This window comes from Urocitellus parryii, chromosome 6, assembly GCF_045843805.1.
Source record: "Urocitellus parryii isolate mUroPar1 chromosome 6, mUroPar1.hap1, whole genome shotgun sequence".
NCBI lineage: Eukaryota > Metazoa > Chordata > Mammalia > Rodentia > Sciuridae > Urocitellus > Urocitellus parryii.
The window spans coordinates 12,162,012-12,184,846 of NC_135536.1; the positions used below are offsets into that span (position 1 = coordinate 12,162,012).

Below are 22,835 nucleotides of genomic sequence, written 5' to 3' on the forward strand. Positions count from 1 at the left end.
ATTTCCTGTAGCATTTCCTAACATTCATGTGGCAAATAACTATTACACAAGGCAGGAATTTGCACTAATCTATTTTGCCTTTTCCTTATAAGAACACACACTCCTTGAAGACAGTGCTGTGTCTTTAGATCCTTCACAGAACACGGGACATCGTCTGATATTGTAGATGCTAATTGTTCATGAATGTCTAAGTGCACTGAATTCAATTAATATTTTAGACCTTTTCTTCCATATTAAAGAAAAATTGATGAAGAACCAAAATAACAAGGAAGTGACTAGAGAAACAGGGACTATCTCTGTGTAAGTTGACTCGCTGACACTCCAGGAAAGCAGCAAATGACAAGCAGGTGGAGGAAGAAAGTGCCCCTTCCACAAGGCCCCTCTGTGTTTGGTCGAGAAGAGCTGGTGATCCCACGCTGTGAACGAGGCTGACTCCCACAGCAGCCCCACTGCGCTGCCCCCTGGCTCCCCAGTCATCGCCTCAGCTCACAGTGTCGCTCCTAGCAGGTCTGCTATGCGTGCACGCAGCCATAGAAGGGCTAGAAAGCTGGGCGGAGGGCCAACTTCACATCCTCCGGTGCTCCGTATCTCCACCAGGGGGTTTACGCCCTGCCCCCCAGTCCCAGCCTGACTGACAGTGGCCTGTTCACAGGAGCCTCCCTGATGTTCCCGCTGGTAGACTGCTCTCCTTCCACTACACTTGACAGGACCCATCCTGTACTGTCACTTTCACTCCAGATGAGAGTTCATACTTGACCTCCCCTACACACAAGCAAGTGGAACATATAAAAACTTCTGATGCTTCTTTGAATTCATCACATTTCCTGGTATGTCAGGCACATGGTAAATGTTTGTTGAATAAAGGTTATTTCCTGAAGATATTATTTCAAACAAGAGCATTCCTTAAAAACAACTGTACTCTTTTGATTTGTTGGAATTTAATGATCAATAGGGATTTTGCAGGTTAGTGAAGCAGTGTCGTAAAACATTTATAGGAATGAAGAAAGAGCCCAGAGAGAAATTTGGAATTCCAGTCTGGGGCACCATTGAGGAGGCAGGAAAGGTCAATGCAAGAAAATTTCACCAATGCTAACTAGCACTGGGCCCTTTTCTTGTCATTACCAATGTGGGCCAAAAGATCTGCAGGTTTCTCTGCAGGCTGGGGTAGAAAGGAAGAATGCAAGGACTGTGAGGATGGGGACAGCTGTGGATCATTTGGGAGTCCAACCTCTGGATCCAGCTGGTGAAGGTCTTTTGGTCTGGACACTTGTGGGCTTCTGCTACACTACTGCAGGATTAAATGAATGTCCAGGTCAGCTCCCCAATCAGACTGGTGTTCTCAGGTCTCAAGGACAGAAATACCCTAAGACCAATTCATCAAAAGATAATTACAGTGGAAAGAAAGCCAAGTCTCCTGGATGCTAGTGTTAGTCCTGTCCCTATGTAGGCAGATGTGATCTTAAGTCCCTTAAGCAGACTCACTAATCCCTCAGTAATTCAGTTTTTCTGTCCTTCTGTACAGTGAATAATAATAATAATAATAATAACAATAATACTTTACATATATCCAGAGTTGTTGAGAAGTCAGGTAATTTGCATAAACACATAATAGTACTGTTCATGTATGTATGTATTATTATATACCTATTATCATTTAATTATTCATTCCAGGAAGTGAGGAACAAGGTAAAATTAAGCACCCTATATTCATAGGGTTGACTGTTCAGTATTGTGCTAATAAAACTGCTGCATTATGTTTGTTTATTCTTCAACAGGTGTTCTGGATACCCAAGGAAAAAGAATTCCTGGTTCTGCATTGATGAAAATATATCTTATCTCTAATTTTAAAATTTCAGGTTAGCAGTTTAAAAGATTACGTATTTAATTAATTAGGAAGAAAAACAAGGTGTGGAAAGCCTATTAGCCTTGGCCATATGTGCCTTAAAAATAGAAAACTCCAGAACTCCAAGCTCAAGACCCAGGTCTGTCACCAGCAAGCCTGTAACATTTGTCCTTTGTGGGAAACTCAGTTTCTCCAAATGAAAAATGAGAATGTTAGCATATCCCTAATGTTTCAGCTATAACATTCTATGAATTTTACTTATGTAAACAAAGGCCTTTAATTTGACTCATAAAAATCACAGAGGAATGCCACTTTGTAGAGCTCTGCAGAACATATCTTCTATAAAAAAATAGCATTTTCTGTTTTAGTTGCTGTGTGCCTTATGTAAAGGCTAAGATCAGAAAGTCATAAATTATAAATCCAGTGCCCAAAACTTCAGCCTAAATAGCAATTAAAATTAAGTCTTGCTACATAATTAAATAGCATCTGCTTTATTTCAGGCCTAATCAATAAAAGGTCTGCACAGAGGAGCTCATTATTTAGACCAAACAAAAGTATGTTTATGAAATAGCAAGTCCTTTAGTTTCCATTTAATTGCTATTTTAAACTATCTGCACAATCTTATGATTATCCTGGCATGTTTTTGTTTCAAAGTTAAAATATTCAGTGTCCAGCAAATAATAATGCAAAAAGGAACAGCATTCTGAACTTGCCTTAAAAGCTGAGCCAACTGTTTCCGAATCTAAGCAATTCTTAGTCATGGTGGTGTCATATAAATTATCTTTCCATAAGTTTTAGCTACATATTTAATTTAAACAATGCTATTCTCTGCCCCTTTACCATCTGATCATTTTGGGTGGTTAATGAGATGCCTGAAGGCTTTTCTTAACTTCAAGAAACTTGTATGTTTGCTTTCCCATGGAGATGTGAGAGGACTCTTTCAGCTGGATTGCTAAAGCAGATAATAATTGAAGACTAACTTTTCAAGTAAGCCTTAAGACAAAAAGAGAAACTGTGATAAAATGAAGAACATTTAGGAAATTGTGTAGTAACAATCTCAAAAAGGTAACTGCAGGGGAACTGGATGCATTTCAGATTTCTAATAAAGCTTAAGATCAGAAATTCCTATTTCTATTTTTTTTGATCATAGAAAGAAGAGACATGAGCAATATGTAAATCAAGGTGGAATGATTGTGTGAAGTGTTTTCTATACCTATTTTTTCTCATCAATTTTAAAATAGGAAATACACTATTGGCCACTATCTGCCATCTGTATTCATGATCTTCGAGGCGCTCTCTCTTCTCTCCTACTCTTGACTTCCTCGCTTCCATAATACAGACTACTTCAAAGTTTCATACCTAAAACTTTCTTTCTGAGTGTCAATATCATTCTGAAAGGATTAATTTGCCAACTATCCTTAGATCAAAAACCAAATATTTTCCAGCATGATACACAGGTGGTAGTTACCAAGTTTGTTTTTGACAAATAAGCAGGCTTTCAGAACCTTTACCGTCTTCCCAGTGAGTCATGGCACCATTTGTGTGGGTAACATTCAGCCTGCAATGTCCTTGCCAATATCTCTTTAACCCTTAGGCTACTTCATGGTAAGTTGTAACATATCATGGAACATCAGATGATAAATTACACTGTACCATGCTGAATATGGGCCTATGAACCTCCAAAAAAATGAAAATCTTCCTTGCTCTGAGAAACAGAAATGCATGTAGAGTTGCAAAGAATCAGGAATGGCTAAGGGGATGATGAGTGGATGATGGTGGTTCAAATGTATAACCTCTTAAAATGTGAATCAAATGTATGTTTTGTCTATAGCAGATATAGACAAGTATGTAAACATAATATTTCTATGTGTAAACACTCATAGAAATATGTACTATGATAGTTCTAGTCATATTGGCTTCTGGGAAAAGGTGCATACTGGGACAATATGATGCTTCTTACTGGACCAAAAGTTAAAGGGATCAAAAATCATCTGCTGGGAATATGGAATGAATTTCCATATCAGGGACTCAAACATTTGAGCATGGTGGTAAGAAGACCCTTTGGAAGTCTCAGATTCTAAGAATATCACTCTGGTCCAGTTAGAGACACCGGATTCTTTACCTTGTCCACCTGTGATACACACTTGCACACGGCCCTTCAACGTCAGAAGTACCCACCTGGTGTTTGTTCAGGTGTCCCACCGAGGGCTGGAGCAGACTGCTCATGCCTGGTCAACCTCATAGCTTAAAAATCAACAACAACTCTATTTAAATAAGCATTACAGACAACTTGAGCCTAGAAAAAATACTCAGTGCTAACTGCACTGATAGCAGAAACAAGTTCCTACTTGTAATTAACATTACATAAATGATGTTTATGCAACCAAAGTTTTGTGGTTTTATAGGGATCTCAAGAAGATCCTTCAATGTTACTTCAGTTCTTAAATCTTTAAAATTGTCTTGTGAATTAATTAACAGGAAATGATAATAAATAAACTTCATATACCAAACTGATGAGAAACTGATCTGGGAAACAGATCTTTTAATTAATTTATTTAATTGAGGTACTGGTTTCTAGGATCTGAAACAGCTTCTTCTGAGGTCTCACACTACTCCAGGTCATTCCTAAATGGTCACCTGTGATTATCTTTGCTTCCTGAAAAACTGGTTTAGTGATTACTTAAAGGGCTTTCATTGACTCTTCCCAAGTTCAAAATACCACATTCCCATAGCTTGTCATAAAATAAAGAAAATGTAATAAAATAAAATCATATTTATGATTAAAAATGATCATGTTATATAAGGCTGTTTTCTAAGAAATAGCAGTGTAAAAGCAAATCTTTTAGCTTCTGACAGGATAAGAAATGTGTTCTAGGTGTCATTACCTTTATAGGCTTTATTTAAAGATTTAATCATTGAATAGTTTTAACAAGTTAGTAATATATTTAAACACACTCATTCATTAATATGACGATTTAGTTAAGAATTTTTAATTGTAACTCTTGTACCATTGCTAAACATTAGAGTTTATCTAGTCATTGATTAATTTATGGGAAAGTTTATTCTCTTTAAAAATGCAATATAAAGAAAAAACTTTATGAAACAAGTATAGATGATTTTTAAAAAACAGGCAATGAAGCTTGTTTTAATTATCTGGTGAAGCTGAGTAGGAACCAACTTCTCCTCAGTCTGATTTTTCTTTTTCAAAAGCAACCATGATTACTGGTTTGAGGGCTCACGTGGCTTCTCCTAGAATGCATGAGGAGAAAATGCATTCCAAAATTCAGCTCTACATGTCTAGCTGCACAGATCTAAACATCTACATCTTATTCAGAAAAGTGCTTAAGTTACAAGGCTGGTGTGCATACTTTCACATTCTAGAACTTAGAAACCAAGTTTCATGCCAAGCTTCAGTGAATTTGCTGCCTTCTACATTTCAAGACAATTTGCCACTGGATCAGGCTTTGCTGCACCCATTTACATCCCTGGTGATTTTCTAGGGAATCTAAAAGCCAAACTTGTTGAACAAGCTCAGTTTGCCAAATTTGCTACTCTCTGTGAACATTCAACAAGACACATCAGCCTCAGAAAGACATAAACAGATTTAATGAAGAATGGAAGAATATACTCAACGAATTTTGGAGGTCAGAGTCTCAGGGAGGGACAGTGCCCTCTTGGATTCTGCAGGTCCTTTCACACTGTCCCTCAGAGATCGCACGCTCTTCTGGCGGTTCCTTGCAAAGCGAGCCCTCTTGATCTTCCACAATGCGGCGTCACTGAGATTAGCAACATTGGTCCTCACAGCAGTGATGGCTTTGCAAAAGGAATTAAAGAGGTTACGTGGTTGGTACTACTGCAAATGAGTACTACCACTTTGGAAATGAAACTCCTCCAAAGACCAGGAATGGAACTACCATATGACCAACTATTCCACTCCTCGGTATTTACCCAGAAGAACTAAAATCAGTATATTACAGTGATATATGCATACCAATGTTTATAGCAGTGCAATTCACAATAGCCAAGGAAGGGAACCAACCTAGGTGTCTGTAAACAGACAAATGGATAAAGAAAACGTGTGTATACAATTGTAAGTTTTAGCAGAAAAAGTGTACATAATGGAGTTCTTCTCGGCCATAAAGAATAAAATTGTGACATTTGCTGGTAAATGACTGTAACTGGAGAACATCAGGATAAGTGAAACAAGCCAGATTCAAAGTCAAGATGGATTGTTTTCACTCACATGCATAAGCTAGAGAGAAATTTAAAAATGTAAAATGGGAGAACAGTAGAGTAGAAGAAAGGAGTTGAGGGAGGAGCAATGGGGAAAGGGGAGGAATTGCAGAAAGAAATTGACTAAATTACACTATGTATATGTATGAATGTATCACAATTATCTCCATTTTATGTATATCTATAAAGCATCAATTTAAAAACAATAAATAAATAGAAGGAAGAACAGTGAAGTAGAGAGAGGGAAATAGGAAGAGGGAGGAGAGAAGGGAAGGTGGACTGAAGGTGGGGGCTGAGATGGAGCAAACTATATTATATGCATGAATGAAGATGTCAAAATGAACCCCACTATTATGTATAATGCACTAATAAAAACGGTTTTAAAAGAGAGGTTATTATTTTCCTTCACTGCTATGTAATAAGCTAGTTTGAAACACTCCAATGTGTATTTTCAGTATTAAAAGATATATTTCATGGGTGTATGAGTTCTCCTTCTCCCCCTATGATAAGTCTTAAATTTTAAAAAATCAAGATTGCTGTCCATTGTGGACGTCATCTATAATCTTTCTGTTTAGACCACCAGATTAAATTAGATAATTTTGCTATCTTTCCCCCCATCTATTTAGAGCTATAAGCAACTCATTAATAAGTATACAAGAGCTTGCAAGGTGCAAATATATCTACAAAAATGCTAATAAACAATAGATGCATAATGATTGAAAAATATTTAAGGAATATATAGTCACAAATGGTTATCACAGGTCTTCAAGGAAATGAGAATAATTTGTATTTTGGAATACCAGTATATACTTAAATCCATGGATTAGTTTAATAGATGTTTAATAAACATTTGATGAGTTCAGTACATGAAATCAAGGCATCCTTCTACATCCTACATCCTTCTACATCCTTCCCTAAAAAAAAAAAAAAAAAAAAAAAAAAAAAAAAAAAAAAAAAAAACAGGGACTATGACTATTTGCAAGTTTTTTGTTTTACTTACTTGTAGGAAAAGGAAATTCTTTGTTACAATCCAAATGAAGTTGAGCTTCCAAAGAAAGAGTCTCAAACCTATTGACAAAGAATTCCCAGCTCAAAGCAGGAATATCTTGCTTAAGAAAATGCAAGAGTAAAAGCTTGCTCAATATTGTCGGCCGGTCTTTCACCACAGTATCAAACTGAAAGTCAAGACAAAGACAAAGGCCCTGGGAAAGAAGGGAAAAAAGAAAGTCAAATGTAAATATCTATGGTACATCAATGGCAATATACTAAACAGGTCCATAAACAAGGCAACCTCCTCCATCCACACTTATAAGCAGAATGATTCAAGTGAATTTTTTTTTTTTTTTGTAGCAGGGATTAAACTCAGGGGCATGAAACCACTCAGTTACATCCCCAGCCCTTTTCATATTTTATTTAGAGACAGGGTTCAGCTAAGTTGTTTAGGGCCTCTCTAAGTTGCTGAGGCTGGCTTTGAATTTGGCAACCCCCCTGTCAGCCTCCCAAACTGCTGGGATTACAGGCACATGCCACAGCACCCAACTTGAAATCTCTCTTTTTTAAAATTTTTTTTAGTTATACATGGACATAATATCTTTATTTTGTTTATTTATTTTTATGTGGTGCTGAGGTTCGAACCCAGGGCCTCAATGTAGGGGGCATGTGCTCTGCCACTGAACCACAGCCCCAGCCCCAAATCTTTTTTGATGGTAAGTTTTGGCAGGAAATATAAAAAGGCAGAAGAGAAGCTCCTCCTAATTGGAGAATATCTCTTAAATTTTGCTTCAGAAATGTGAATGAAATGTATGTTATTCGTTTTCTAATGCATTAAATAATAACTATTCAATTCAAATACCTCCAAGCCCTCAAGGCAGTGTGTCCTTGTTTTTGTTTTTTGGAGTTTCATTAAGAAAAACCTGTTTTCAAAGCTACATTTCATTCTGACTTGAGTGAGATGAAATCTTAGTGTAGTTTTAATTTGCAGTTCTTTAATTGTTAGAGATGTTGAACATTTTTTCATGTATTTGTTCATCATTCATATTTCTTCTTTGGAGAAGGATCTGTTCAGTTCCTTTGCCCATTTATTGACTAGGTTATTTGTGGGGTTTTTGACGTTAAGCTTTTTGAGTTCTTTGTATATCCTGGAAATTCGTTCCCTATTTGAGGTACAGGTGGAAAAGATTACATTTCTAGCAATTAGAGAAATGCAAATTAAAACCACACTGAGATTTTATCTCACTCCAGTCAGAATGACAACCATCAAGAATATAAGTAACAACAAATGTTCGTGAGGATGTAGGAAAAAGGCACACTCATACATGCTGGTGGTACTGCAAATTGGTGCAACCACTCTGGAAAGCAGTATGGAGATTCCTCAGAAAATCTGATATAGAATTAACATTTGACCCAAGTTATCTCACTCCTCAGTATATATCTAAAGGACTTAAAATCAGCATATTAATGACCAATATAATTCTGCAACATGTACACTCAGAAAAATGAGAAATTATATTTCATCTATGTCTGATATATCAAAGTGCATAATTGCATTATACTGTCATTTATGACTAATTAAAACAAATAAATTTTTTTTAAAAATCAGCATACTACAGTGACATGGCCACATGTCTTACTGCAGCTCAATTCACAATAGCTAAGCTATGAAACCAACCAAGATACCCATCAACACATGAATGGATAAAGAAATTGTGGTATATATATACAATGGAATATTACTCAGACATAAAGAGTGACTTTATGACATTTTCTAGTAAATGGATGGATCTAGAGACCATAATGCTAAGTGAAATAAGCCAATCTCCCAAAAAACAAAGATCAAATGTTCTCTCTGATAAGTGGATGCTAACACACAACAAGGGGGAGGGGAAGAATATAAGTTCAGTAGATTAGACAAAGGGGAACAAAAGGGAGAGAAGGGGGATAGGAACAGGAAACAGTAGAATAAATCTAACATAATTTTCCTGTGTACATGTGTATAAAAATACCTAAGTGAATCCACCATCTACCCACTCATAGGAATGGGGTCCTAGTATAAGACATATTTCATGCTTATATAATTTTATCAAAATGGATTCTACTGCCATGTATAACTAACAAGAACCAAGAACAACAAAAAACTACATTTCTGAATACACATTAAGATATTTTTAAATTCCCTTTCACTTCTAAATTGCATGGTTCTCTAAAAGTCACTTTGTCTTTTTGGAATGTGAGTGGAACCGACTTAAAAAATCAAAGCTGGGGGCTGGGCTACAGCTCAGTTGTAAAGCACTTGCCTAGCATGTGTGAGGCCCTGGGTTCAATCCTCAGCACCATATAAAAATAAATAAATAAACAAACAAACAAATAAAATAAAAGCATTCTGTTCATTTACAACTACAAAAAAATTAAAAAAAAATCAGAGTAGAAATGGATGGAGAATCCCCTTCTCTATTCCATGAGTTTACCATTTCACCTCTCTTCAATTGAGTGAAATTTAAAAGCTGTAATTCATTCAACCATCTCATTTACTCATTTAATTGTAATCTAACAAGTGCCTCTTATATTCCAGGCCCTGAGCAGGGTGGGACATAGAATTCCTGGTAAGACATCAGAGGAGACTCCAGAAGACAGCTGGGGTTTACAAAAGAAAGTGGGCCACAGGCAGCACACTCTTACATTTTGTCAGATCCTGAAGAATTTGTCCTTGCTTCTTGGTCTTAAATTATAGGGGGGAAAAAAAAGCCTCACACCATTGGGAGGCAGTGTGTACACACAAACACCTGCATGCACAGAACAGTTAAAAACATGGACTTAATTATGAATCAGACCTGAGTTTGTTCTGCCACAACTAGCTATGTGACTCTGACGTACTTTACCTTTCTAACCCTTCGTTTCTCATTTGTAAAATGGGAGCGCACAAAAGGGAATTGTGAATATGAATAAGCTAAGGCATGATGGAACACTTTTAATACAGAGCATTGGCAACCTAGTGTCTATTTGACAAATGTTAGCTCTTGCCCTAATTGTTAGTTTTTTTTTTAAAGATAGAGTGAGAGAGGAGAGAGAGAGAGAGAGAGAGAGAGAGAGAGAGAGAGAGAGAGAGAGAGAGAGAGAATTTTTTAATATTTATTTTTTACTTATCGGCGGACACAACATCTTTGTTGGTATGTGGTGCTGAGGATCGAACCCGGGCCGCACGCATGCCAGGCGAGCGAGCTACCGCTTGAGCCACATCCCCAGCCCATAATTGTTAGTTTTGATAACAATGGCAAAATAACAAATCTGTATCAATATGGAGAAACAGTAGAGATTTTAGTCTTGATTATCTCAAACTGATTTACTCTGTACCCTTCAATTAGTCCTTTCTCTCCAGGACTTGTGAAATTTCTGAAGTTTAGTAAACAGGTGCCACAGGAGATAAATGTACGACCTCTCAAGGTCTTGTATCACTTTTGTGATGTTTCATTTTGGTGGCACACTTGCCTTCTCCAACTTTACTTTGATTGCTATTATGATTCATCTGCTTAGCATCTATCCTGTAATGACAGGGGCTTCCAGCCCAGCAGTTAACAAAATGGCCTAGGATAAACCAGCCTAGTTTAAAAAGGTGCTACACACAACAAAAGCTATGCAATAGTTACCGCTATCAAAGAGTGAGGTCAACAGGTGGACAAAAACTAAAATGAAAGAGCCAACAAAAAAGAATAAAGGAGGATCTCTGAATATCTGAATAAGGTCAAGCTCTGGGATGATCTTCAATTTAAATACTTATACTGTATGGGTAGAGATTCGGGGCAAATAACTCATCTTTTTGTTTGTTTTCGATAAAATTTAACAAACCTGCCTTCAAACACACCCACAGAATTTCCACGTTACCATCATTGTCATCCATATTGTATTTATACAATGTCATGGTCTGAAGGTCCGTGTTCCCCCCAAAATTTATTTGTTGAAACTTAATCACCATTGTGATCACAATAGGAGGTGGGGCCCTTGAGAGATGATGAGGTAATATCGGTGGGATCCTCATGAAGGGAATTAGTGTCCTTTTAAAAGAGGCCCCAGAAATAGTGAAAGGCACCAACCGTGAACCAGAGGGCAAGCCCTGACCAGATACTGAAATCTGCCAACACCCTCTAGAAGTAGGACGAGTAAATTTCTATTGTTATATAAGCTACTCCATTTATGGTGTTTTATTATAGTAAGCCTGAAAGACTACGACATTGACAAATACCTCAGTGATTTAGTGGTACTGGCACAGACCATCTGCAGAACAAAAATACACATCATACATCACCTGCAACGCTGGCCTCTTTATGGTGTCGAGCAGGAGACCTGCCCTGGTAGCCACTGCAGGGTTGACATCTTCCACAGCTGTCAGAAAGCAGCAGAAGGCGTGTGCCAGGGAGTACTTTAGCAGGTGGTTTTTGGTCACTGAGTGAATATCCAGAAATCTACAAATCACAGCCACTTTTTCCACTGCAATGTAAAATACAGAGGACAAAATGTACAGAGGTACATATTACACTTACTCTGAGAACTGAACCCACGAGAAAAAGTTAACTCAGGGACCCACATGGCAATGGTAAACACCAAAGGGAGATCCCCGTGCCCATCTCCAGTGTTGTTTCATCTGCAGCAGAGGCCGTTCCCACTCGGGGCAGTGCCTTCCTGCTGATGTAGCTCTTCACTTGATGTACCTCTTAGTCATTGTCTAGGCTTTTTAAATGGTCCTTCTCTTTGTTTAACTTTCAGTTCCATTTCAAACTACTCAAAATGTCTGTCTGCTCACTTGAGTGGCCATTCCATGGGAGCTCTGAGGACCACAGCGGGGAAGAAGAGGCACCCACCAGGCCAGGTGCTAGGTTTGGGTCTACTCTTAATGGTCATGATGTGAAATGACAGATAATTTCCTGTGGCTGCAGAAGCCACACATTTCTTCCAGGATACAAATATACCCTCGTTTAATGAATTTCAAATTATTCTTTAAATTTATGTAAAATTATTCTAGCCATTCTTACAGCACAATCTCATAAAAAATTTTCATACCAAGCACAGCAATACAGTGTGATGTGAATAAAGACATTTTAGTACTTTGATTAAGCTATTCTGGAATCCTAGAATATTCTTTCTACTCTTTTATCCTTGTTGACATTCTACCATTCCTATTAATTGCTGAGGTTCTATCTGTTCAATGAAGTCCCTCTGACCTTCCACCCAATGAACTCCTATAAAAAATACTACTCATTTGCACATTATTAATTTACATCTGGCATCTGTATATTCATCTTACATACCCATAGGACATGTGTTCTTTAGTGTTCTTACATTATGTCTTTTATTTTTTATCAACTTCATATATGCTTGTATTTGGGCTCATCAATTAAGTTGGAAGGCTTTTGATGGTAAAAATTTTCTCATACACTTTCTTATACTCACTTTTACCACTCACATAGTACCTCTTACATGTGGTATTTATTCAGTAAATTCATGGATTCACTTGTTTTTAAAATTTATTAAGAATGTATGTGTTTTATGTATTTGAAATTAAGGGACTATTGTAAGCAGTTGTGGGGAAAGGAAGTAAATGGAAGACTCTCCACATTCACAACTCTTGACTTCAAAGTCAAATTAACTAAAAGCAATAAGACAGATACAACTAGTTGAAATGTAATACAAAACTCTAATGGAGTACAAATAAAATGTAATGAGAGATCAGGGAATAAATAAACTACTTTCTACTGAGATCACCTTGAAGGTGGAACTCAATGGTGGCATAGATAAAATGAAGATGGCATCTGGACAGGGACTAGAATGGAAGATGATTTCAGACAGAGAATAGAGAATGGCCAAGACATGGGCCAAGGGAAGCAAGAAGCAATGGGCAAATGACAAAGGTACATGAGAAAGGAGAGTGGCAAACCAGGCAGCGAACACTTGCAGTCAGGCGATGAGGAAATTTGTACAGCAGTTGAAGGAGCCTGAATATTTTTATTCTTTAGACATTGAGAACTCATTAAAAATTTTTATTTGAAAAGTAACATAATCAGAGCCATGATTCAGAAGACTAATCTGGCAATAATCTAATCCTTAAATTGGAATGAAGAAGCATATTTAAATATTTATCTGCTTTATTTGCATTTAAATACAAATTCCCTATAAAACATTGCAAATGCCATGCAGATTTTTGCTAGAAAATTTTACCCTACAACATCTAATTTCCTACACCATCATGAACTGGCATATTAACTAGTCCCTGGGATTCGTGTGAATGTCAAAAAGCAAGAACTCTTTGAAGTGGCCAGAGTGTAGGAAACTGTTAATTCATCTAATGGAACTTCCATTTCTGGGTCAAACTTTTGAGACACTAAAATACGTGGAACCATTCTTATAAGCAACACTCTGGCAATCCAACCCTGCTTGCTGCCCCTGAGAACAATAAGCCAGAAGATATAAAGTTCCAAGAAAACATCCAAGGTCCTTCTCTACCATATTACTCTGAGAATTTGCCATTTTATGCACTAGCAAATTAGACCCTTCATGCACCAGACTGGTTCTTTGTGCCTTGATGGCAAAACACAGAAGGAATTCTCAAACCTTACGGAATTACCTGAAAACTTGTTTAAAATCTAGATTCCTATCCTCACCACTACCCTGAGATTTTGATTCAGTAGGTTAGGGTGGGGCTCAATAACTTTTATTTTTAACAAATATCTCAGTAACTCTGATACAAGTTACCTCCATTATTTATAACCCAAATGGACACATTTGGGAGTAAAAAAGTGGGGGGGTTAACTAATTATGCCTGGATTATGTCAAACACTCTGTAAAACTGTGTGGAGGAGACTCAGTTGAGGAATACCAGCCATCAGGAGAATGTCCCTTAAATGGCAGGAGGAGGAAGGAGGCCAAAAACAGATGTCAAAACTGGACATCTGGTTTACATTATGAGCAGAGAATTTTTAAGCTAATACAGAAGTACCTGCTTCAAACCTCATCTTCCAGTCTTTGCTGTTAAAGTTGCTGTTTATTATAGTCCAGAAGATGTCAGCACCATGAGGAAGGGACAGAGCATGGAGGAGGAGAGGGACCGCCAGTGAAGAGAGCTGGGAGAACTCGGACTTGACGACTCTCCACAGGCTGAGGAGTCAAGAGAAGCAAAGTGGTGAGAGTTTATTGTTTCCTGGAAAAATGTCCTCTTATCTTAGCTCCTGGTGAGTATAGTTAATTGTAAGCTGTTAGGGATGCTTTCAGTGAAATTACATTCATCTGTAAGACTATAATCCTCTGATAACATTTTCTATACTGTTATGTTAATTTTTTTAAAGAAATCACTTTCATGTAACAATACAGAAAAATAACTATTACATTTTAACATAAAATTAAAATTTGCATATTACAAATTTCAGCTACAAAAATAAACAATGACTTAATATACAAAACTGTCATTAGTTAAGATGATGGGGTGATACATGATTTTTAGCATTTTTCTTTTAATGAACAGCTGTAAAGTTTTGTTGGTTTTGCCTGCCCAGCAGCCCTGTCCCCTTATTATGGCAAAGAACAACTATTTTTCTATTAAAAACAGCCTCTTCAGGAACTGGCAGTATTGTCAATCAAGCTCCCCCACTCCCCTATCATAAGGGTGAACCCAAAATACAATAGTCTTTCAATACCCAGAACAGTGACCAGTCTTACAAGTGGGCATATGTTTCAAGCATGGGAATGTCCAAGTGTTTGATCAGAGAGCAATATGGTCTCTGGGAGAGAAAAGATCTCTTTCCTTCTGAAATCTCAGGAAGAAAGGGCAGTGTCAGTAAGGAGCTGCCAGAGGCTCTCTTCCCCACTTCTCAGGACAGCCTGCCTGGGAAGAAGCCAACACTTGGTTCTACCTAATAAGCAAGACGGACCTAGGCTAAGTGGTGGGGAAAGGGAAAAGACAGACAGGGAACAAGAGGAAAGTCCCTGGTAATACCTTGCCCCTGATAAGTTTAAACTAAGACCCTATCAAGCCCTACCAGAATAATTCTCAATATATTTTGGGTTCAATTTTTCACTTAACTATATGATGCATGCCTTTTATTGGTTTTCTTTGTTATTTGAGGGATTTTTTTTTTTTCATGTGGCTCCAGAGTTAGTATCAGAAGCAATACTGTTTGTTGTCGTGAGCCATTCATGAGCTATGTGTGTGAGCTATGCGCATTTGAGCATATGAGGGGACGGGTCTGGTGTCGAGCACTTATTGGGCTATGCAACACAAGTGTGCCTTTTCTCTCACTCTGCCTATGATCCCATACAGCACCTGAAATGGGCATGACTTGCCAAAATGTCAATCAATTACCTGACCACAAGACATCACCAAGCAAGCCTCCACCCTTCGAAACCCATCCCTTGCCTTATTTGGGTGGAACTTTCTATAGAATGTCTTTTCCTCAATAAGTAGAGGGGTTTGGGGTGTGCTGGCTCTCTTGCTCCCCTTGCCCTCTTTCCAGCATGGAAGGTGATCTTTGAGGTCACAGAGCCATCCCTGACCCCAGCAATTAAGAAAAAGGTATTTTCATGTTTGTGTAGTTTCTTTGCCACTTTCTTAGTTATTGATAAATAACTCAGATCATCTTGTCAGCCTGGCCAGCTGGCAACAATTTGTGACTTTAAAAAGCTTATAATGAGGGCTGGGTTGTAGCTCAGCTGTAGAGCGGTTGCCTAGCAAGTATGAGGCACTGGGTTCGATTCTCAGCACCACATATAAATAAATTTTAAAAAGGTCCATCAACAACTTAAAAAAAAAAAGCTTATAATGCACCACAGAGAGATGAGCAGAATGACACTTTCTCTCTCTTCTTTGCAGAAAGCATACTGACGTACAACACAATAAATTTGCCTGCTAATCAGAAGACATGCCAGAACTATAGCATAAAAAAGAGCCATTTTCAAACACCATCAGTTCAACCTGAGTACTGGAAGTCAGACAAACGTGGGTCTAATCCCAGCACTGCCGTCAATCAGCTGTATAACCAAGGGCAAAGTTTTCAACTCCTCTGAACTCTCGGTTCCTCCCAATGTGGGCTGATGCAGGGTGCTTGGCATACAGGAGTTATTCAAAGACCTTGAACTACCATCATCCCTGTGAGGGAGCATGATGATGTTTCTATGAAGAATGAAGAGGAAAGAGAAGACATAATTGCCACTTTGTGGAACTTTCAACTTAGATAAAGGAGGCGAACCACACACAGAACCTCCAGAACACCATGCTAGGGCGAGAAGCTGGATCTGGACTGTCCTGTTGGCTGTTGAAGTCCTCTAAGGCAGCTTGGGTGGAAAAGAGGAAGACTGTCCTTTCCCAGACTCCTTCATTGTCATGATGTTAGGGTGGGACTTTGAGGAAAAAGCTTGGACTAAGTACCCCAAAAGCACAGCATCAATAATCCATTAGGCTTGGGCACATTTTTTTGGTGGGGAATACTTTAGTAACTGAAGTCTGCCTATTAAGAATCCCCACTCCTCTAGAATTAACAGAGCATCTGCCCTGACTGTTCCATCATTGATTCTGACCATATTTGCAGCTTGTCTCATCTTTGGCCTGAACCTTTCAGATCATCCTCACTCTTCCCCACATTCAGGTCAGCATGCCTACCTCTCAGCTCCTTCCTCCTGCTACACCTGGATAATTCCTATTTATTATGAGGAAACTTCTATAGCCTCTCCACCTTTCCTTCTATCATTCCTCTGCCTTTCCCATAGGTGCTTCTGTAGTGGGTTGAATAGTGTCCCCCAAAATTCATGTCCACCTAGAACTTCAGAATGTTACCTTACTTGGAATAGACATAATTAGTTAAGGCAAGTTCATACTGGATTAAGATGGGCCCTAAATCTAATGACTGGTGGCCTCATAAGAAGAGGAAAGACAGAACATGCGGGAAGAATGCTCTTTACAGTTGGGTTCCAACCTACTTCTCTGGCCTCTTTTTTCCTTATTACCTCACAAAACCACACCATGAATCATGAAGCAAAAATGAAACCTTGGCATCACCTAGGCTGGCCTTGCTCATTTCTCACCTCCTCTTTGCAACTCCATCCTCTGGTTGCTCTTAACACTTATGCTTCCCCAAAAAGGTTCTACCTATCTCCAAACTTATCAACCAAAAGTCTTTGCTGTAGTACCCAAATGGTCTCTACTGCTCAGCCCTTCCCCAGCCATTCATCCAGAAAAGAGCTCACCCACCTGTGAATTGTGCAAAATAGTCACTTATCACATTCCCTTGGGTCACACATATATACATATTTGTGTGTGTGTGTGTGCACACACACATGTCTATAAAATGACCATGTGTCTTAGTTTATCCAAGATCTTAGTTTATCCTGTTGTTTTGATATTATTGTGAAGGCCATCCCACTTTAATCTAAAAAGTAGACCAATTTAAATAATAAAATATGAGATCATCTTCTGTATACTGAGAATTAATCCCTTCTAAACAAGACTACAAACTCCCCAAGTGCCTAGAATAATAATGTATACAGTGAACACTCATTATATTTTTTGAATGAGTAAATAAATAAGTGAACAAAATAAGTAAAGACAGACTTGGTTTTGTCTCCTAGTTACCCTTAACCTGAAGGAACCTTTTTCCTTTTCCTTTTTTATCATTTTCCTTTTGTCTCATCTTATTCTCTTACATGTAAGATGAGGATAATATTTTTTTGACTTGTTGCCAGGAAAACTCTAACAGTTATTTTAAGGTCCTCCAGAAGAAAGCACTGTATATCCAGGGCAAAATTTTATTATTATTCTCAAAATGCCTCAGCAGTGTCTAAGAAAATAACTTCCCAGACAATGCATGGAGGGATTTTAGATTTCTATTAGCAGTTCCATTTCACATGAGAAAATGAGTAAATCCTTACTTAGTTATACTAAGTAATTATTAAATTATCTGTTGACTTTTTATAGGGCATGCTTTATTCTTAACCCATATAACAACTAAAAGGCATAAAAATAACCCATGTTTTACTTTTTAATATTCCTACAGTATCTAGCAAGTGAACATAATCTTCATATTGACATAGTTTAATATCAGGTGAAATAAAATAAATAAAAGTAGTTCCATAGGTAATAAAGCTGTCCTCCCTGAGAAAATAACCCAAATGAGCTAGTAAGTCATATTCTAAGTTCACATCTGAAGCTTAAAATATAAACAAACAAAATAAGACATTAGGAAGACATACCTTGCGATCAACATGTGGTCCTGAATGTAGGCTAAAAATTGGGGATGATCTTTTCTAGCAATGTATAAACATTCTCCGTGCAGACAGAGAATCTTCAGGCAATTGAGCATATTAAAAAGAATGTCTGGCTCTTCAAATTTAGCCATTTCCTATGCAAAAAAAAAAAAAAAAAAAAAAAAAAACACATGGTTACTGGGTTTTCCAAAACAGCATGCTACTAATCCAAAAATTCAAAGATATCAGAAAATATACCTGGAAAATGGTGTATATTAGTCTCAACGTTACAGGAAGCTGTTGGTAGCAAAACTTTCTTTCAGTATCATTCTTTACTGCTGTGAAGAAATAATTACACAAAGGTTAGCCTATCTACTCCACACACCCCAATCATCATCAGTTGATTAAGATTATGAAACCAAATACAGAATATATTGATAAGTGTTTGTACACAAACCTTACATGTTTTTATTTGCTCTCCAAATTAGAGTATAGCCGTTCCATGAGACAAGTGCAGAAAGCCTCAATGTAGGCTTCTCTGCCTCCATTTTCACTATTGGCCCATGGTGGATTCTGAGATCTTTGGCTCCCTGAGCTACCCCAGCCCAGCCCTGTGCAGGTCAATTAGCACCAGAGGGGTTTATCCCATAAATTAACTCAAAATAGGGCATTTAGGAAAAAAGATGAGTATATTCAGATGAGAACACCACTCGTTTTATCTTTTTGTTTTATCTTCTTGTAGGATCTCTAAACCCTTTGTCCCTGGTGGTGGGGGGAGTGCAATAGTATACAATAGTAACTTCAATGAAGTTAACCAAATGAAGACACTAGTGTAAAATGTGTTAAATAACACACCAATGTAGTAAGCTTTGGCAATTTCTAGGATTAGAGACAATGGCAGTCTAATCCTCTCGGCCTCTATATTAAAACAGTTTACTGGGAATATTCCATTCAAAGATATTTTAAACACTTGCTACCAGCCCTTGACTCTATTTGTTTAATGTGGAAGTTTGATACAATATTTTAGTGGTGGACATAGATGACTGTCATATGCAATAGGCGCCAGGCCACTGAGTGCAGAAAAACAAAATTGTCTTGAAGGTAATGGAATCACTGAACATGCAGATGGAGCAGCCACCCCCTGACTCCCTGAGGAGGAGTGAGGATCGCTGCCTGAAGGCCACAGAGCTGGGGCAGCCTGCAGCTCTGAGAAGCCAGGAACGCGGTCATGGGAGAGTTTACAGGGGCTTCTTTGAGGAGACAGTCCATAGCTGTGTCCTGCAAGACAGCAGAGAGCAAAAGAAGGAAAGCAGCTGACACTGTGTCAGAGCCTGAAGCAGTGTCTGGGGAAGAAGGGCAGAGTAAACGCCTTACAAGTAGAGTTTATGTTATGTCAGCAAGAAAAATAGTACAGCTGGCCTCCACATCCACGGTCTCTGTACCTATAGATTCAACCAACTAAGGCTCCGAAACATCCAGAGGGAAAAAATGCATCTATACTGAACACACAGAGATTTTTTTCTAATCATTATTCTATAAAAAATGCAATATAACAACTATTTGTATAGCATTTACACTATATTAGGGATTATATGCAACTTAGAGATATTGTGAAGCACATAGGAGGATGTGTGTAGATTACAGGCAAATATTACACTATCTTGAGCACCACACAGTCTTTGATCTCTGTCAGGTGGAGCGGATGTGTCTTAAAACTAGCACCCTAAGGACACTGAGGGACATCTATAATTTATTTTTTAAAAATTGCTCAATTTTAACCATTGTTCAAATAAAATAATGTATATAGAAGGGGCAATTGATTGATTTGTACATTATCTTAGGTTTAGAAAATAAATCTGTGTGGAAAGAGCACAGGTCAGGGGATTCTAAGTGAAGCCCTGGCTTCCCTTAGGCATGAAGCCTGAAAGAAGCATGACTCTGGGCTATCATTACTTTTGAGTAAAGCAGGAGACCTGGGTTCTAGTCCCAACTCCTGCCACTACTAGTTTTTTAAGATTCAAATTTCTAATTCCCAGGCCCCCACCCAGAATATACTCAAAATTGGGGGTGAAGAGTGGAGCTCATTTGTTTTGTTTGTTTCCAGTCCTCAGATGTTTGTGATGTTCCATCCAGCACAGCCCTGGAAGCACTTATGTATAAGCATAAATTATAAATGAATCACAAGAGCTACACCACCATGGGCAGATCATTCAACCCATCTGGGATTTATTTTCTCATCAGCAAAGTTAGAAGGCTGAAATAGATTAGCAGATTCAACCTTCTTTTCTGAAGGATGCTTTGTTTAAGGAAAATCTTGCTTAGAACTCCAGTGTATGAAGTATAGCAAATTGGAGCAATCCCACAGAGCTGGGCAGGGAGCCCAAATCTTTATCATTGGCCCTCATTTTCCCACCAATTGTCACCCCAATGAAGGAAGTTCCAAAGAAAGTAACAGGGAGTTTTCATAGCTCCAGGAAGTACCCTTCAAAAACCAATAAAATGGATCACCTCAGACATTCCTTCAAACTCTAAGTTTCAATGGTATCAAGTGGTGTGGGCTGAGATATTCATACTCACTTTACCAAGTGGAAGCAGTTCTGACCAAGAATTTTGTAGCAATGATGTGGTTACCTTGGTCTGAATAAGACACTGAGTAGCAACAGTGAACCCCACAAAACAGTCCCCTAAGAACGCTTACTGTTCACTGAAGGAATGATGTAAAGCCCTTGTTTTCTGATTCTGGAGTGAGTCTCCCAGGATGAAGATAATCTAATAGTTCAGGATAGTGAAGGCAGGAATATTTTTTTAAAGCTGCCCAAATTGCCCCAGGTACTGTTCAAAATTCCCAGAGTACCACCATCCAGATCTAGAAAATTAGGCTTCTCCAGAGGCACATGGGAGTCACATCCTGAATTCCCTAAACTCCCTCAGAGCACAAATTACAAATTAATCCATTTTTCCTGTCATCTTGTTGTTCCAAATCTGCCCACTCAGAGCCTTTAAGCAAATTATAAAGTCATACCTCCTCCCAACTGGGAGTGGAGTCATCTAGACTCTGAGAAAGACCTTAGCAACTACCAACGTGCACTGTCCAGGGTCCTAGCCAAGTGCATGGGGTGCAGAAACTGCATGGAAGCAAGTTGTGTTCCCTCTGAAAGAAAATACTTTGGGGCTGGGAATGTGGCTCAGGCGGTAGCGCGCTCGTCTGGCATGCGTGCGACCCGGGTTCGATCCCTAGCACCACATACCAACAAAGATGTTGTGTCCGCCGAGAACTAAAAAATAAATATTAAAAATTCTCTCTCTCTCTCTCTCTCTTTAAAAAAAAAAAAAAAAAAGAAAATACTTTGCTCTGGCCACGCGCCCTGAGTAGCTGTTGAACTTGCCAGCACCCTCCACCTCAGCCAATCAGCGTCTGCTTATAGTTACTTCTGCACACAATGAACACAACTCATTTTGTCAGAATTGTGTTAGTTTTCTACACTAACATAAGTTTTTCATGGGTAACAAGATCTGTTTCCAGAAAGATGATCAGATTGTGTTCCACTGAAGCTATAATGGATCTTCCACCTCATAATCTGGTAGGAAATGGTTCATCTGCATAAGTCAGCATTAAGAAAGGTGCATCTGAACTTGCCCTAGTCGATATCAACCTAAGAAACCAAGGATCTGAGCATTGGGCAAACTGGAAGGTGCATACTGTGCCCTCCCCATCAGCCAAGTTCACCTACCAGCATGTTCCGTGGGCGTGGTGTGACTGCCTGGGTTCTCCCCATGCTTGGCTGCTGGGTCCTCCTCCTCTCCTTCAGGGCCTATAATGAACTCTGGTCTGGAAGAAAGGAGGCTGTCCTCCAGGCTGTCTGTGGGCTCCTGAAACAAACACAGCAAACCGTTGGGCTGCACAGAAGGTTTGGCTTAAGTCAATAAAAATGGATCATGGCCTGATCTGTTCAACCCTCTGAGCTAGGAGGGCAAGGCAGCACACCTCCAGGAAGCCTGAGTTTGCTTCCATAACAGTGAAAGATCTGTACCAACTGTTATTGAAGCATTTGCTTTCACTTGAATAAAAAAGAAAAAAATAATAAACACATCATCTAGGCGACTCTCACATCTTCCTAGGCTACTCTCCACTTCTGCTTTAATCCCCTAGATTGGTAAGTATCCCACCCACCCAAGGACTCCCACCCATGAACATTTTGTTCAGAATTTATTTAGGAGGGGAAAATAAGAGGTTTTCAGAGATATGTTCAAATACAAATGCTAATTGTCCAGTCAAGTTAAAATATTAGAAGCAAGAAGTTACCATAACATGAGAGAAAAAGGGAACAAGGTAGGACAACCAAAGTGTCCATTAACAGATGAATCAACAAAATGTGGTCTGTCCATGCAATGGAATATTTCTCAGCCTTAAAAAAGAAGGAGATTCTGACACCTGCTACAACATGGAGGAAACTAGAGGACATTCTGCTCAGGCATACTACACAAGTTTCACTTATACAGTTTACATTGCATAATGTAGAAACAGAAGAATGGTGGCTCCCAGGGG

At 38.6% G+C, this 22,835-nt stretch overlaps 1 protein-coding gene across 4 annotated transcripts in view; it reads right to left on the bottom strand.

Annotated features, from left to right (window-relative positions):
- The window catches only part of Unc79 (unc-79 subunit of NALCN channel complex), a 211,009-nt gene that overhangs the window by 93,277 nt on the left and 94,897 nt on the right, over positions 1 to 22,835 (bottom strand). For 3 of the 4 annotated variants that reach the window (XM_077799972.1, XM_077799971.1, XM_077799970.1), the window contains exons 17-23: positions 22,021 to 22,159; positions 18,548 to 18,627; positions 18,296 to 18,444; positions 14,058 to 14,215; positions 11,373 to 11,554; positions 7,077 to 7,278; positions 5,477 to 5,656 (exon numbers count right to left, since the gene is read on the bottom strand). In XM_077799972.1, coding sequence (XP_077656098.1) covers positions 5,477 to 5,656; positions 7,077 to 7,278; positions 11,373 to 11,554; positions 14,058 to 14,215; positions 18,296 to 18,444; positions 18,548 to 18,627; positions 22,021 to 22,159 — 1,090 coding nt within the window. Of the gene's footprint in view, positions 1 to 4,021; positions 4,088 to 5,476; positions 5,657 to 7,076; positions 7,279 to 11,372; positions 11,555 to 14,057; positions 14,216 to 18,295; positions 18,445 to 18,547; positions 18,628 to 22,020; positions 22,160 to 22,835 lie in introns of all 4 variants that reach the window. The other variant, XM_077799969.1, reaches the window with a different exon arrangement.